Raw genomic sequence first — 17,752 nt, 5'->3', positions numbered from 1 at the left:
GCAAATCTGGTCCAAGTAAAAAAAAAAACCATTATTCCATGGCTGAAGAGAGCAGTTCAGTCATAAACCCAAACCCTAAAATGGCAGCTGGAACTTCCACAGTTACCAGTCTGACCGAAAACACCACTATACCCATCACTGGCTACAAACTAAATGGCCAAAACTACACCCAATGGGCAAGATCTATCCGGATCTTCCTTCAGGGAAAAGGGAAGGAAGATTACATCTCTGGTGATGCTAAAGAGCCAGAGAAGAAGGACCCCGATTACCCAAAGTGGAAGCTAGAGAACAGCTTAGTCATGACATGGCTACTGAACTCAATGACCACTGAAGCAGGCGAAAACTTCATGTATTACAGCACTGCAGCTGAGATCTGGAGTGCTGCCAAGGAGACATACTCAAATACTGATAATACTTCCGCCATATTTGAGATCAAGAGTCTCCTCCATGAACTGCGACAAGGAGACACAACCGTCACTGATTACTACCATACCCTCACCCGTTACTGGCAACAGCTAGATATCTATGAGGATATAGTATGGACATGCCCTGAAGACAGCAAACAGTACAAAAAACTGGTGGAGAAAGACCGAATATACCAGTTCCTCCTTGGTCTAACCAAGCATCTAGATGATGTAAGAGGAAGAATCCTTGGAACCAAACCTCTGCCCAACATCAGAGAAGTATTTTCAGAAGTGAGAAGAGAAGAGAGTCGAAGGAAAGTCATGCTTGGAAGCACTTATCAAAGCTCCATTAATGAAGGTTCGGCCTTGGCTGTGAAAGGAAGCTACAAAAAATCTAGAGGATGGTGTGATCAGTGCAAAAAATCAGGCCACAACAAAGAAACATGTTGGGTCATTCATGGAAAACCAGCAGATTGGAAACCATCTAGGTACAGGGACATTCGCGTCCATGCTGCCACATCAGAAGGGGGCAAAGTGTTGGCAGCCCCAGCACTTGAACCAAGTCCATTCAGCAAGGAACAAATGGAGATGTTGCAAAAATTGCTACAACAATCCCTTCAAAACACTAGCACACACTCAGCTGCTGCCTTGGCCCAAAAAGGTAATTCTTCATGTGTGTATTTTGTTGATAAGGGAACATCTAACTCATGGATTGTAGACTCTGGAGCCTCAGACCATATGACTGGGGATATCACTTTATTTGATGAATATTCCCCATGCAATGACAATTCTATGGTACGACTAGCAGATGGCACAAAAACAAAAGTGATTGGTAAAGGCTCAGTAATCATCTCCAAGGACATTACTCTTAACTCAGTTCTTTATGTTCCAAAGTTGAATTGCAACCTTTTGTCCATAAGTAAATTGACTCAAGATCTAAATTGTTTCACTAAATTCTTGCCTCACCTATGCGAATTTCAGGATCTGGATTCGGGGAGGAAGATTGGCAATGCTGAGGAATGTGCAGGTCTCTACTTCCTTCAAGCTAGTGAGTTCAAGAAGAGAAGAAATAATTCAGTCTATGTTGCTGCATCAAGGGGTGAAAACGAAGCTGTCATGCTATGGCACTATCGTTTAGGACATCCAAACTTTATGTACCTTGAAAAAATGTTTCCTTCCCTATTCAATAAAAATTCAAATTTATTTCAATGTGAAATCTGTCAATTATCCAAACACTCACGCAATCATTATCCTCCTCAATCTTATAAACCATCCCAACCTTTCTCATTAATCCATAGTGATGTTTGGGGACCTTCCCGTGTTAAGAACATAACTGGTTCAAAATGGTTTGTGACCTTTATAGATGATCATACACGAGTCACATGGGTGTTCCTTATGAAAGAAAAATCTGGAGTGGGAGAAATCTTTGAGAACTTCAACAATATGATACAAACCCAATTTCAAACGAAAATCCAAGTCCTATGAACTGACAATGGCCGTGAATACTATCACCATTCCCTAAAATCTCACTTTCTCAAGCATGGAATAATTCACCAAACCAGCTGTGTGAACACACCACAACAAAATGCTATTGCCGAGAGGAAAAATAGGCACCTCGTGGAGGTTACTAGGTCCCTTATGTTATCAACTAATGTACCAAATCATTTTTGGGGTGAAGCTGTCCTTTCAGCATCATATTTAATTAACAGAATGCCTTCTAAAGCCCTCAAGTTCAAAACCCCTTGCCAAACCCTTTTATCCATTTACCCACACATTAAAATCCTTTCATCCATTCCTCCCAAAGTCTTTGGCTGCACTGCATTTGTTCACGACAACCAGCCTAACAAAGGAAAATTAGAGCCCAAATCCCTTAAATGCATATTCTTAGGATACCCACCAAATAAGAAGGGATACAGGTGCTACTGCCCCATAAGCAAAAAATTCTACCATTCCATGGATGTAACCTTCTTTGAAAATCAACCTTACTACCCCAAAGTTGGCCTTCAGGGGGAGAGAGAACAAAACATAGCAGAATTCCAACCTTGGGAAATGGAACAACATTTGCAACATGAAATGGAACAGAATTTGCAACATGAAATGGAACAAAATTTGCAGCAGCAGCAGAATTTGCAGCATCTTTTAGAAACAGAACAGACCTTCATGCAGCAGCAAGTTGTAGAACCAGAAATTGACCTTGTGACTAGAGAAACAGTAAAATCTGCAGCCAGATCTGAGACAGAACCGGAGAAAGAATTACTGGTGTACGCAAGGAAGAAGAAAACTCAAAGGGAGGAAGAAATCTGCACATCTCCAAGGCCAATCCAAAATTCTGAACCTAATACAGATTTAGAATTTCTACCAGGTAATATAGTTTTTGAGCCTAATGATATTTGCAGTCCAAATGAGAATGATCTTAACTTACCAATTGCTGTGAGGAAAGCAGTGAGGTCATGCACTCAACATCCAATTGGCAATTATGTATCTCATAGAAATCTGTCACAAGAATACAGGGCCTTCATCACCATATTGGATAACATAAAACTTCCAAAAAATGTTCAAGAAGCTGTCCAACATGCTGAATGGAAGATTGCAGTGGAAGATGAAATTAAAGCACTGGACAAGAATGGAACATGGAAATTTGTGGAGCTGCCAGAAGGAAAAAGACCAGTTGGGTGTAAATGGATCTTCTCTATAAAGCACAATGCTGATGGGAGTGTCAATAAGTACAAAGCCTGCTTGGTGGCAAAGGGGTTCACCCAATCATATGGGATAGACTATGAAGAAACATTTGCTTCAGTGGCAAAACTAAATTATGTTCGTGTCATTATCTCCTTAGCTGTAAATCTAGATTGGCCCTTACACCAACTAGACGTCAAGAATGCTTTTCTAAATGGTGAACTCGAAGAAGAGGTATACATGAAAATACCACCTGGTCTAGAAACTCCACAAACAATTGGCAAGGTATGCAAGCTTCAGAAATCAATGTATGGTCTTAAGCAATCCCCACGTGCATGGTTTGAAAGACTAACGCGAGTTGTTAAGGGTCACGGCTTTACTCAATGCCAAACCGACCATACAATGTTTGTCAAGCATTCTAGTGAAGCAAAGGTGGCAATATTTATTGTTTATGTGGATGACATCATAATCTCAGGCAATGATGACGACGAGATAGAAGAACTCAAGAGATTTCTAGCTAAAGAATTTGAGGTCAAAGACCTTGGACACCTAAAATATTTTCTTGGGATGGAGATTGCTCGTTCCAAACATGGAATCTACGTATCCCAAAGAAAATATGTGCTAGACCTGTTGGAAGAAACAGGAATGTTAGGGTGCAAGCCAGCAGATACACCGATGGAACCTAACCTTAAATTGGCAGAACAAGAAGGCAGCCTCCAAGTTGATAAGGAGAGATACCAAAGATTGGTAGGAAAGCTAATTTACCTAACTCACACAAGACCGGATATTGGTTACTCAGTGAGTATGGTAAGTCGTTTCATGAATAAGCCAACTGAAGATCACATGAAAGCTGTGACTCGAATTTTGCAGTACCTCAAAAAGACACCTGGGAGAGGTCTTCACTTCAAAAAGGACCCAATTAGGAGTGTGAAAGTGTTCACAGATGCAGATTGGGCTGGTTCGTTGACTGATCGCAAGTCAACAAGTGGGTATTGCACATATGTGTGGGGAAACTTGACTACATGGAGAAGTAAAAAACAGTCGGTGGTGGCAAGAAGTAGTGCAGAGGCTGAATTCAGAGCAATGGCTCATGGCATTTGTGAGGGAATTTGGTTGCAGAGAATGCTTAAGGAATTAGGAGTACCAACAGATTCCACCATGAGCCTCTGGTGCGACAACAAGGCAACCATCAATATTGCAAAAAATCCAGTCCACCATGATAGAACGAAACATGTGGAGATAGATAGACATTTCATAAAAGAAAAGATAGATGGTGGAGTTATTAAGTTGGAATACATCCCTTCCAAGAACCAAATTGCAGACATACTGAACAAGGCCCTTCACAAATCTAATTTTGAGAACTTAAGGTCCAAGCTAGGCATGATTGACATCTACTTGTCAGCTTGAGGGGGAGTGTTGAATTCCAAACTGTGGCTGAGGATAAGTCATTTATTATTGATTATTCTGTAATTAATTTATTATATTATATAGGACAGCTGTAGGGAATATCAAGGGACCTTGTACAGTTAATCCCTTCTATTTAATTCTGATCTATTTATTAGACTAGATGGAGACTCTCAAGGATTTTGATTTCACATTGCAGTACCACCCTGGGAAGGCCAATGTAGTGGCTGATGCGTTGAGTAGAAGAAGTGTATCGGTGTCTTCAACAATGATGGCTAGACAACAAGAGTTATGGGAAGCTTTTAGAGATCTACACTTGAACGTAGAGTTTGCACCAGAAATTTTGAAATTTAGAATGATTAAGATTTTGAGTGGACTACTTGAAGACATTGTGAATTCTCAAGATGACGTCTTAATTCAAGAGAAGAGGAACCTAATAGTGCAAGGGTAGACAATTGAGTTTAAGATCAGACAAGATAATATTTTGAGATGTAATAGTAGGATTTGTGTACCAAGAATTATAGATATAAGGAAAACAATTTTAGAAGAGGCTCATAAGAGTAAATTGAGTATTCATCCTAGAGCAACAAAGATGTATCAGGATTTGAGGCATAATTATTGGTGGCCAGGAATGAAGAGACATGTAGCGGAGTATGTATCAACTTGTTTAACTTGTCAGAAAGCGAAAGTGGAACATCAACGACCTACTGGAATGTTGCAACCTTTAGATATACCTGAATGGAAGTGGGACAACATTTCCATGGATTTTAGAACTGGATTGCCGAAAACAAGGAGAAATAATGATTCTATTTGGGTGATAGTGGATCGATTAACTAAATCCGCACACTTCTTACCAGTAAAGACCATCTATAAGGTAAATAAGCTAATCGAGATCTACGTTGATGAGATTGTGAGATTACACGGAGTATCGTCGAGTATTGTGTCATACTGTGACCCAAAGTTCACATCACATTTTTGGGGAGCATTACATGAAGCGTTGGGAACGAAACTAAGATTGAGTTCAACTTACCATCCACAAACGGACAGACATAATGAGAGGACAAATCAGTCCTTGAAAGATCTATTGAGAGCTAGTGTATTAGATGATAGAGGAAGTTGGGATGATATACTTCCGTTGGGATGATATACTTTTGTTTTTTATTTTTTGTAAGGCTGAAGAGTTAGGTAGAGACCCCACATTGGATGAGGTCTTTTTAAAAACTCACACTAAGAAGAAGGACAACTCTTGGGTTGTTAAAGAGCAAAAAAAAACATATGTAAGAAATATTAAATCATTCATTCATTCTTTCATTTGTATTTCCTGTAAAAGTAATTTGATTATGTTAAATTATTTTCTATTTGAGTAGGAAAATTTTCAAGGTAAGTTGCAACAAGCATCCAAAAATGGGGAAGCATTTAGTAGTTGTAGCCAAGTGGTTAATGCGGAAGCTCCCGTAGACATATGGGTCCAATCTGTTGGGGGGAAGAATAAAGGGAGGATATATGGTGCTGGAGATAGATTCTCGCTTTATAGACCAGGTGTCGCAAGTCTAGTCCCAAATTCTCGTCCATCTAGAGGTTGCGCCAATGTCTTATCTCAGCATTCTAACAAGATAGCTGCACAAATATCAGCATTTGAGGAGCGAGCAAAAGCGGCAGAACACGAAGCACGAGAGGCGCGAGAGGAACTATGGAAAGCAGAGCAACATCGACAAGAGGATGAGCAGCGCACTATAGAGCTCCAGATACAGCTAGCAACATTGGCAAAAAGTGTTGCTTCCATACAGGTTGAGTCATCCCGTCGTCGTCGTCATCCAGATTATGACGAGGATGATTCTAACGATGAGTAGTACTGATTTCAGTGTCAGTTTCGTATAGTAGTTATGACAACATATTTTGCTTAGACTTGTAGGCATTATCTATATATATTCTTACGATAATGTTGTTATGTGTATTTTGAAACTTATGCTAGTGACAATGTGCTTACTTTGAGAATTATGGTAGTGTAAGTTGTCCTTATTTTGAAACTTGTGGCAATTAGGATGTGTATTTTAAAAACACTGTTTATATAAAATTTCACTTTGTTTTGACAACGATGTTTTAATATGCTTATAATTTATTTTAAACATATATTTAAAAAATACAGCAAACTGTAAAAAAACAAAAAATAGATTTAAATCATTTTTTCATTACCCACGGACATGTCATGGATAAAATTATAAATATCAAATATAAAACAATATAATTTTTCACAGATGGTCCGTCGGTAATGTTAATTGCAACATGTCCGTCGGTAATTATCTACGACATTATCCACAGAACATCTATGAGTAAGTTTACCCACAGAGTCTTGGTAAGTCATACTACCCACGGACAATCCTTAAGTAAGTTATCCTATTGCTCTTTCGTCGGTAAATATATTCCTACGAGCGATTTAGCTACCAACCCATGTTTGTGGGTAATCCGTGCGTAATTTTTAGTTACCTACAGACATGTCTTGGGTAAAGATAAAATATGCCGTAGATATATACAGTTTTTCTTGTAGTGTCAGATGCAGCCTCTTAGGTGTGACTTTTGCGGGGAAGGACATAGGAATGAAACTTGTATTGATGACTTTGTCGAACTAATGGAATATGAAGATTTTTTGGTCAAAGATGCAGAAAACAACGAGTGTTATATTTAAAAGATCAATTGAGAATAAATTCTACCTCCTAAAATTCTATCCAAAGAATCTGATGACAAAGACTTTCACATTACGGACGTTTTGGTTGAATTCATGAAGAATAACATGGTTTCAATTGAAAGATTTGAAAGTCAATGTGAGAGGTTATTTGAGCAAGTGGTTAAGTTTGAGAAGATGGAGGAGAAGTTGAAGATCGAAGATAATTTCATTGTTGTGGTAGAAGAAGATAAGCAATAGGAAAAGAAGAATGAGGAAACGAAAGAAGAAGAGATTGATAAAGTTCGATATTCAATCTATGCCTTATTCATCAATGTCAAATTGAGAAGGACATGGAAGCAACATCTTTTATTTCTCAAGTTCATGAAATTTCTACCAAACAAAAAGAAGAAGAAGGATGATGTGTTCTTCTTGTCATATATGCCAGCTTGACAATAGTTGAGGCGTCAAGCTAATGACTTTAAAGAAGCGCTTCGTGGGAAGCAACTCACAAGTAGAGGTAACTTTTATTTTTTGCAATCTTACTTTTGTTATTTGAATTTTTTTTCTTTCTATAGGGGACTCCCGTATAAGGGACTTATACAGGATACGACCAATTTAATCAGTTGTCACACACAAGTCAAATACAATTGATAAAATGTAAATAGAGGTAATAACTCGAATCATTTGGCAAGGTCGTCTGATATAATAATAATAATAACTGAATTAGAAGTTGAAATTAAAAATGGGTTTTTTAGATTTTTGATTTAACAGATGAGCAAAACGATTAGTCCACTTATTCGACTTTCAGACCTATCACATATTCAATCAATGAGTTTAATTTCTAATTTGTGATTCTATTCTTATTTGATTATGGAATTGATCAAACAAGCGTAATCAATCATATGTGAATTCGGTTTCTTTGATTAGATTAAGCATCACAATCATCAAAATATTACAATTAACGATCAAGTGTCGCAAAATTATAATTCAATTAAATTAGAAACCGAAACCAAATTGTGTCAAAGAAATTTAATCGATCCTATTGAAATTCAATTTAAGCAATCAGAATATCAATATAATCAAATAAACAATAGTATAATCATGAATCCAAATTTTCAGTGTAACCTGAATCTCAAGGTGTTGGTGAAACTCTGAACTCGTGGATTAATCTTATAAAATTAGTCTTCCATGAAATTAAAATAAAAACTATTTTATTTCTTGTAGCAATCTGAATCCTAAAATTTCATCCATGAAAAGAAACAAAACTGCCAATATATAGTACTCCATATTAGGGTTTAGGGTTTAAAAACAAGTGACCCGCTAATTAAAATTATTTTAAAAGTTCAGATTATGAAATTTGCAATTTAGGCATAGTAAAGTTCGACATTGAGCTTTTATTCCAACCCAAAAGTTGTAGCTATGATATTTAGCTTTCCAACGCCTACTCGTATGCACCAATTGGATATCCAGAGCTCAAGTTATGGCCTATAGAGCGAGTAAGAGTCAAAATGTAAATAATAAAATTAAAATGCAAATAATAAAATTATAATTCAATTTCGACCCAAAGTTTAGAAACAAGTTAAAAATATTATTCTAACCTATAAAGAGCTTTTAAAATACCAAACTAAAAAGCTAGAAACATGTGCCAAAATACTATGATCAAATTCCCCCACACTTAAACTTTTGCACTCCGAGCAAAGCAATGCATGCGACTCCAAATATTCTTATGAATGCAAAGTGGTGAGAGAAAAAAAATATTTCTAGCTTAAGACAACCATGAATAATTTTTTATCACAATCAAGGCAAACAAGAGGACAAGTTAACTAAAGAATTCATCATAAGGGATAGAGTCCTCCCAGGATATAAAATTCTTTCAAAGTGTTTACACTCAAAGTGTTTGGGCTACTGTTTACACTCAAAGCACATCATGAAAGCTAGCACTACCATAGGCTTGACAAGCCTCTATAATCTATATTTGAAACACATGCACATAATGATCAAAAGGTCTCTATTCAGGTTGTAACGTGGCCAAGGTAAGGGTGAGATAATCCAAAGGAGACTAGGGTTGAAAATCAAAGAGGATAAAGGAGTAATGATTAAGAGAGAAAAACAGCATTGATAAGTAACTCAACAAAACATCATTGACTTTTATTTTCACACTATCTTTTCTCACAACACAACCAACACGAGCGACCTTCATTTCATGTAGTCTAGTTTGAGGACTAAATGTCCTCACTCTCAATCAGATCTCCGACTAGAGTCCTCCCAAAAAATATTCAAGGTGCTGCTCCTCCGATAACCTTTTCACTTGTGAAGAAGTGTATTCAAATGTGGTGATGTACTCATCAACATCCCCAGTTTACTGTAATTCTTTCAACTCTTCGAAGGGGTTATCACTTTGCCTCCCACCATATCTCTCTATCAAAGCTTGCTTCAATTTCTTCCATGTCATTTCATCCTCGGTTTCAAGCAGCAAGTTGTACTAGTGAAACGTTGCTCCTTCCATGCTAATCTTAGCCAAACGAACCTTCACCTCTTCCGTTATCCCCTTTACGTCAAAATACTTTTATACGCGTGTGATCAATCCAACTGGATCATCTCCGTTAAGCGACAACAGCTCCAACTTCGACATTGCCATTTTGTACTCTATCACTGCTTCATCACCAGCAGATGAGTGTGGTATCTCCTCTGAATGCCGATTCAATTTTGCAAACTCCGTCAAAATAGTTTGATGAAATTCCTCCAGGGTTTGGCGCACCGAACCTTCCATGGACGCCATTCATATCTCCAAAGCTTCCATTTTGTGAGACGTTTTCGGTGGCATTCGATTTCGCTAACTCCTCTCGATAATCCAGCAAGTCAGACATATGATAGAAATCAGAATTTACAGCGTGAAAATGGAATTCTATTGAATGAAAGTGATGAGCAGCAAGCTCTACAATGGTGAAATCAGCAAGAAAAAGAAAATAACCAGAGTTCCAAGAACTCCTACCAGAGCATAATTTGCTCCTAATCCAAAGAGAGACTCTCCTAACTGCCTAACAATATCTTTCTCAATGATTTTCTAACTATCCTTCCCTCTTTTTTATAATAGAAATCTGTAACAGAATTATGTAAAGTCAGTGAATATAACTAACTCTTATTCTCTAATCAACCTATCTACAGGGCCAAGGCCCAATATCTAGTATCCTATCACAATACCAAAAGTATTCAACATATAAAGAGGAAAACCACTATCAAAATGATAAAATTAAGGTAGAGAAGGAGAAAAGAGAGAACAAACTTTGAATAATCAAATATAATATTTGTACGAGGTAGGTGAAATGATGTGTTACAAAATACAATATGCTACCGTTATTTAAACAAATACTAGACTCCTAATATACATTGCGTAGACATTGGTACATTACTGGCATTAGGTATGGATATGGGTACGGTGTAAGGGATTGTAAGTTCATGGTGGGGTTATGGTTGCAATCACAGCCGCATTTATCAACAATTTTTTGCAATATCAAGGAACACAACATAACTGCAAAAAAGAAGGGAAAAATATGATTACTACATTTTGGTCTTTAGGGAACTATGTATGGAGATCAAGTAATTTTGATTTTACGGACATGAACCACATTCTTCAATTGTAAAGAAGAGTAAATGTTTGTAGAATGAAAAGTCATGCGGTCAGTTGCACCAACTATCTTACATCCATGTTTACTAGGTGCTTTAAAGGATTGATAATAAAGGTTCTTACCAGTCATGACTAAGTCAATGTTGTCATTTATTCCCAAATTGATAGAGACCTGATTCGTAAAATTTCTTTACACTGTTCTCTTTTGTTTTTGTTATAACCAGAGCACTCCCGTTCTCAGTAATAATTATAGAAATATTGATATTCCTCTAATTGCTTGTTTTTGTAATTTCTATTCTATTTGTTAATGGAGATATTTATTAAAAATAATATCTTGTTAGGCACTCAACTACCTCCATAATATATCTTTAAATTATTGTTCAACGTCAAATTAAGCATTATTAATTTTGATTTGTTGAGCATTTCTAAATTTGAAGTAGAAGATATTTGTTGAATTTTGTGTCTGGAAGGTATAAAGGTTTATGTTAAGCATAATGACTCGGATTAAATTCGTATTCTAATTATTTTGCTAGCTCCAAGAACTCCTGATTTTCATATTTTTAAGTGTCTGTTTTACATCATAGATAATTATGCCATGGTGCAGGTTTTTAGTCTTTTAATCTGGATATGTAGGGTTCAAATGGAAAAAGTCATTTTGTGTTAGTGACCAATCTTGAGCCATGTTCTGGAATCAGACTTCATTTGTGGCCTGAAAATGGGAAATCAGCTTCAAGTTTGCCTCTCAATGATAGGGTTATGGAAGTGACATCAAAGATGATGCGTATTCCCTTAGGTCCAGCAACACGGCAGGTATATAATGCCTCTTTCAAATTATTTATTATTTCCTGTTTGAATTAGCTTTTTTAGTACATTAAAATTATAACTACTGAGGCCATTATCTTTGTTTCAGATTATCTGTGGAGGAAGAAGTTTAGTTAATTTTATATGCTTACTCAAAACTTTGAATATGCAATACTGTTACAGCTTGAATCTGGCAGTCAAACCGAGCAACCTCCTCCATCTGCTGTATTTTGGTTAGGACCTGAAGATATGCATGGCTTCAGATTTTTAACTATCTCAGTTGCACCTCGTCGGGTACAATATCAAATTTGAATGATTTCCTTTAAATATTAATAAATGCATAATTGCTTATCATCTGATAGGTTTTCAAAATTATTTAAGTTTGTTTATGATTATTTATTTCGTAAGACCTTTTTGATAACAAGATATTGAGACATGAAACTTGAATTCTGATTTCTTATTTAATCTTTCGTGTGGAAGACTTTTTTTAATTCACTTTTGATTATGCAAGTAACTTGTGTATAAAGTAAGAAAGAAACTTATCAGGAGGATGGATGGACTGCATATTCATCAATAAATGTGTTGTAAATAAGTGCAAATAGCACTATTTTGAAATAGAATATTCCACATCCAATATCCCTTTTGAACATATATCTGTGATGTTATTGTAGCTAAAAGGCCGGCTTTTATTTCCTTTTCTCTTTCCACCAATCATTAGGATTCATATACATTGGTGTATATATTAGAGTTTGTAATTTGTAAAATTCAGGGACTGCAAAATAGGCTACGCAACCATGGCAACATTAAATTAAGAGAATTGTATATCCAGTATGTCATCTTTAATGGATAGAGAAATGTATGTCAGGAAATCATCTTTTATACTTTATGTCCATTTTTAATATATAAAAAAAAAAAAATTGATTTGTTGATTGCAATTTTCCTCTGCATTGTATGCACACATATTAAAGAAGGATAGAAGGAGAACATTCTCTTGCATTGATGCATCAACAATTCCCAACATTATTAGGAATTTCTTTTATATATTCATTATAATTTTAATATTTCTTTGGATTTTGTCACCATAAATCGACAAAATTTGATTTTGGTCCCTTTAAGAAGTTTGTTTGTGTTGACATATAGCAATCAGATCTTATATAATTGTGTTTGTTAGTTGATTTTCTATTTAAGTTTATTTGTATTTTGGGAAAGAATCAAAGCACTCTGATTTGATTTATTTCCTAATTTATTTTTCCTTTGTTCTCTGCATTAATTAGATAGCTGGCAACATTGAATATATATATATATATATATATATATATGTTTGTATTATTTCAGTTTCAATAATAATAAGAAATTTTCCTTCCCTTCTTGTTTTAACCTAGTTGCACCCTAAAACACATGGTATCAGAGCTTCAGCTCTGACCCTGTGGCAGCTAGCCATGTCCTCACAAGAAAAATGAAAAAAAATGATTCCTCTACTACTACAATACAAGAAAAAAATTCTGGTGACCCTAAAGTCGTGTCAACCCCTACCACAAATGATCTACTATCCATAAACTCTAGTTTACAGCTTCTAATCCATAAGCTGAATGGTAGAAACTATGTTGATTGGGCCCAGACTGTGACGTTAGCTCTTGATGGCAAGGGAAAGTTAGGTTACTTGACTGAAGACACTCCTCAACCAGAGAAGACCGATCCAGCCTACCGAAAATAGAAGTCAAAGAACTCCCTGATCATTGGGTGGTAGATCAACAAAATGGAATCTTCCATTGGGAAGCCCATTTCCATTGCAAAAGAGGTGTGGGAATTGTATGCGATTCTTATTCTGACTTGGAGAACTCCTCATAGATTTATGAACTTATGACTCGTTTGTGGTAGTCCAAACAAAGAGATAAAGATGTCACAACGTTCTTTAATCTCATGGTTGTCCTTTGGCAAGAGTTTGACCAATGTTATGAGGATGATTGGGAGAATTTCAAAGATACAAACAAATTTAAGAAAAGAGAAAAAAATGATAGAGGTTATATGTTTCTAGCAGTACTCAATCCAGAACTTGACGAAGTCTGTGATCGAATTTTGGGCAGAAAGCCTTTGCCTTCGTTGAGGGAAATATTTTCTGAAGTAAGGAAGGAGGAATCCAAAAGGAAAGTTATGCTGCAAAACTCTGACAGTACAAGGGTGCAAGAAATTGAGAGTTCTGCTATGGCTGTAAAGGGTTTTGAAGTAGACGGCGGAAGAAAAAAACGACCTTTGTGTGATCAATGTAGATGACCATGACACACTTAACTTAATGGAAAACCACTACACTAGAAGAAGAAGCCAAATGGAGAAGGTAGGGCCTTCCGAGTTGCAAATGGAGAAAATGTGGAGAATAAAGTCAACTTTGAGGCATCTCTTTTCTCTAAGGAACAACTAGAGCATTTGTATAAGCTCTTTACCTTTATGTCATTTACTTCTTCATCCTCTCTTGCTCAAAAATGTATCTATTTCTCTTCTGCTCTTTTGAGTTCCAAACCAAATTCAAAAACTTCGTGAATCATCCATTCTAGAGCCACTGATCATATAACAGATTGTTCAAAATTGTTTTCCACTTATAGTACTTGTGCAAGTTATAAAAAGGTAAAGATAGTTGATGGTACTTATTCCACCATAGCTGGAGTTGGTTTTATCCCTAATTCTAAAACTCAAACTTTTCTCAATGTCTTCCATGTTCCAAATTTGTGATGTAACTTGTTGTCCATAAGCAAATCAACACAAGAGCTTAATTGTTTGGCTATTTTTAACCTAGTTAATTGTCAATTTCAGGAGTTGAAATCGGGGAGGATGATTGCTAGTGCATAAGAGGTTAATGGTCTCAACTCAGTTTTGGTTCATAGTAACGAAGAAATAATGTTATGGCATTATAGGTTAGGACGCCTAATTTTTTTTTTATTTGAATCACTTATTCCCCGAGTATTTTAAGAATAAAAATCCAGATCAATTTTTCGGTGAAGTTTACCAATTTGTAAAGCAACGTCGTTCTTCCTATTCTCCTTAAGCACATAAACCATTCACTTCATTCACATTAATTCATAGTGATGTTTGAGGACCTTGTAGGGACCCTACTCCTAATGGAAGAAGACGGTTTATTACCTTTATAGATGATCACCCTTTATTAACTTGAGTTAACTTAATGAAAACAAAATCTGAAGTTGAAATTATCTTCAAAAGTTTTTTTCAATTGATTTTGACCCAATTTCAAGTAAAAGTCAAAATTCTTCGTAGTGATAATGGAAGGGGAATATTTTAATAAACTCATAAATGAGTTTTTTCTAAAACAATGTATCATTCATCAAACTTCATATGTGGATACTCCACAACAAAATGGAGTGGTTGAACGAAAAAATAAACATCTCCTTGAAGTTGCTAGGGCATTGTTGTTTCAAAATAAGGTTTCAAGTATCTTTGGGGAGAAGCAATTCTTACTGGAATATATTTGATAAATAGGATGCCTACCAAAATTTTAAATTACAAAACTCCGTTTGATGTTTTCACAAGTCTATTTCCTAATAATAAACTTTCATACACTTTACCCTTAAAGATATTTGGATGTGCTGTTTTTGTTCATATTCATAATCCTAATCAAGGAAAACTTGATCCTAGAGCAAGAAAATGTGTTTTTATTGGCTATGCATCCAATAAAAAAGAATACAAATGTTTTAAACCTATTTCCGAAAAGATTTTTGTGACGATGGATGCTACTTTTTTTGAAAATACTCATTTTTTTTTTTGTAATCATCTTTAAGATGATTGCGAATGGATGTAATAATTAGTTACATTTTTGTTGTCTTAAGTTTAATTTTGGCATGTTGTGCAAGAGTTGTTGTTGGAGGAAGCTCATCCTCTAGCAGTTAAATTATCATTTTCCATTAGCTTGGGCCTTCTTTCTGTTACTTTGTATATAAATACTGTCAGTTGCGGAATTAGAAACTCTGGACTTCTAGAAGAAGAAGCTGGAGATATTTAGAGTGGTAGTAAGAATTCTAATCCACTTCCAGTAGGCCAATTTCTTAGAATTTTTTTTGTGATGATTAGGGACGAACTGATGTTTTATGGTAGGGGGTCAGGGACCCTTCAGCTTTTTTGAGTTTTTGTATTTTATATACTACACATATAATATATGGATAGATGCGTAATTAATAGTAGTGCATTTTATAGTAAGATTTCACATGAGTTGAAATAATTTATAGTAATAAAATAATAATAATAATAATAATAATATTTAAATCTTTTCATTATAAATCATATCTCATAAATACGTAGAGAATAGAATAAATCAATACATCCTTTGTATGAAAAATGACGAATTTCCTATGTCATGTTTCTAGTTGAATATAGGATTCTTATTTGTACATCTATAGTGACAACTTAGTGCTCAGACTGTTTCAGGAAGAGCAGCGGCATCCATGGCAGTTGGACAGTTCTTTAACCCTGAGGAAGGAAATCAAGATTTATCTCCATGGTTTATGCTTCAATCTACCTATTTTCGTAAGGTTGTTATTTTCATGTAGAATAGACTTACCAATAAACTTCATTGCAGTTTTATTCGCTTCTATTTATTTATGAAGTATTTTTCATTGCAGCACCACTGATCAATGTTGTTTTTTAAGCAACTGTTTTAATTTCTTAGCAGTTCATAGGATATAGACCTTATTTAGTTTAATTCTTCTGGTTTGATACTTACAAGTAGCATCGCATAACTACAACAATGTGCTGTTATTTTATTTGGGCTAACCAAATATTCAACCTTTTGTCTTATTAAATTGCATTTAGAAAAATTAAAGATATTAATACAAAAGTTTATTTACAAATGTAGTGAAATATTTTGTTATAATGTTAACATTTGTTCCATAATATCAAGTGTATTGCTTGCAAATGGATGTAATAATTAGTTACATTTTTGTTGTCTTAAGTTTAATTTTGGCATGTTGTGCAGGAGTTGCTGTTGGAGGAAGCTCATCCTCTAGTAGTTAAATTATCATTTTCCATTAGCTCGAGCCTTCTTCCTGTTACTTTGTCTGTGAATAATGTCAGTTGTGGAATTAGAAACTCTGAACTTCCAGAAGAAGAAGCTGGAGACATTGAAAGTGGTAGTAAGAAATCTAATCCACTTCCGGTAGGCCAATTTCTTAGAATTTTGTGTGTGATGATTAGGTGCATATTGATGTTTTATGCTAGGGGATCGGGGATCCTTCAGCTTTTTTGAGTTTTTGTTTTTTATATACTACACATATAATATAAGGATAACTACGTAATTAATAGTAGTGCATTTTATAGTAAGATTTCACATGAGTTGAAATAATTTATAGTAATAAAATAATTACAATAATAATAATAATAATAATAATAATAATATTTAAATCTTTTCATTATTTTATTGCTATCAAGTATTATTATTTAAGTAAAGTCTCAAATTAGTATATGACATTTTGGATGTAAACCATTTTATTCTCTGAGAAAAATAATATCCACATTAAAATGGCTTGCGACAAAATGTTAGGGATCAATCTGAATATTTATTATTATTTACATAAAGGTATTTTTTATCATCAACTTTTTGTATATTTTAAATAGCAATTTTTTTTTACTATAAATATAGTAAAAACTAAATATTACTTATTAGTATAAATTGAAATGATAATAGCGAAAAAAATTAATTTAGATTCAATTATATATACAAAGTACATGTTTTTGTATATATATATATATATTGGATTAATATCTTAAATTTAATTGTCCATCCCAAAATTCTAATCTTAGGTCCGCCCCTGATGTTAACACTCCAACATGCTTGCCAAAACCAACATAAAACAATTTTATTGGTCATGGAGATGTATGTTGTGTGCAGGGAATATTTTTATTCAATCCAATTGTGGTTATTATAATGCATTTTTATGAGACCAAATGGATATATTTATAAACCGGTTTATCAGGGTGGTCTCATTACTTTTTTCATATTAACACATCTTAAAGTTCATCAATCAGTGACGCTTCAATAATGTTAAGATTAGGATATTAGATTTATTACGTCACAAGTCTTGTTATGTTAGAGGATTTGGCATCGTATCTATTGCACACCAAAGTAACCTTATAATTTGCTTAAATTGACGCATTGGTGTTTTTGAATTGACTAATATATTA

General features: G+C 34.9%; 1 protein-coding gene across 2 annotated transcripts; it reads left to right on the top strand.

Moving 5' to 3' along the window:
- The first annotated feature begins 12,757 nt into the window (after positions 1–12,757).
- LOC140919623 (uncharacterized) lies at positions 12,758–16,846 on the top strand. 2 transcript variants are annotated; one of them, XM_073366171.1, is made up of 3 exons: positions 12,758–14,478; positions 15,991–16,104; positions 16,548–16,846. In XM_073366171.1, exons 2-3 carry the CDS (start codon positions 16,018–16,020, stop codon positions 16,815–16,817), a joined length of 357 nt encoding a protein of 118 aa, XP_073222272.1. In that variant the 5' UTR covers positions 12,758–14,478; positions 15,991–16,017; the 3' UTR covers positions 16,818–16,846. The 2 variants fall into 2 exon arrangements, with proteins under 2 accessions (XP_073222272.1, XP_073222271.1); XM_073366170.1 differs by lacking the exon at positions 12,758–14,478 and having other exon boundaries at positions 15,857–16,104.
- The last annotated feature ends 906 nt before the right edge of the window (positions 16,847–17,752 follow it).

Source organism: Cicer arietinum, chromosome 3 (assembly GCF_000331145.2).
Source record: "Cicer arietinum cultivar CDC Frontier isolate Library 1 chromosome 3, Cicar.CDCFrontier_v2.0, whole genome shotgun sequence".
NCBI classification, from domain to species: Eukaryota; Viridiplantae; Streptophyta; class Magnoliopsida; order Fabales; family Fabaceae; genus Cicer; species Cicer arietinum.
This window is presented reverse-complemented; position numbering and strand designations above follow the sequence as displayed.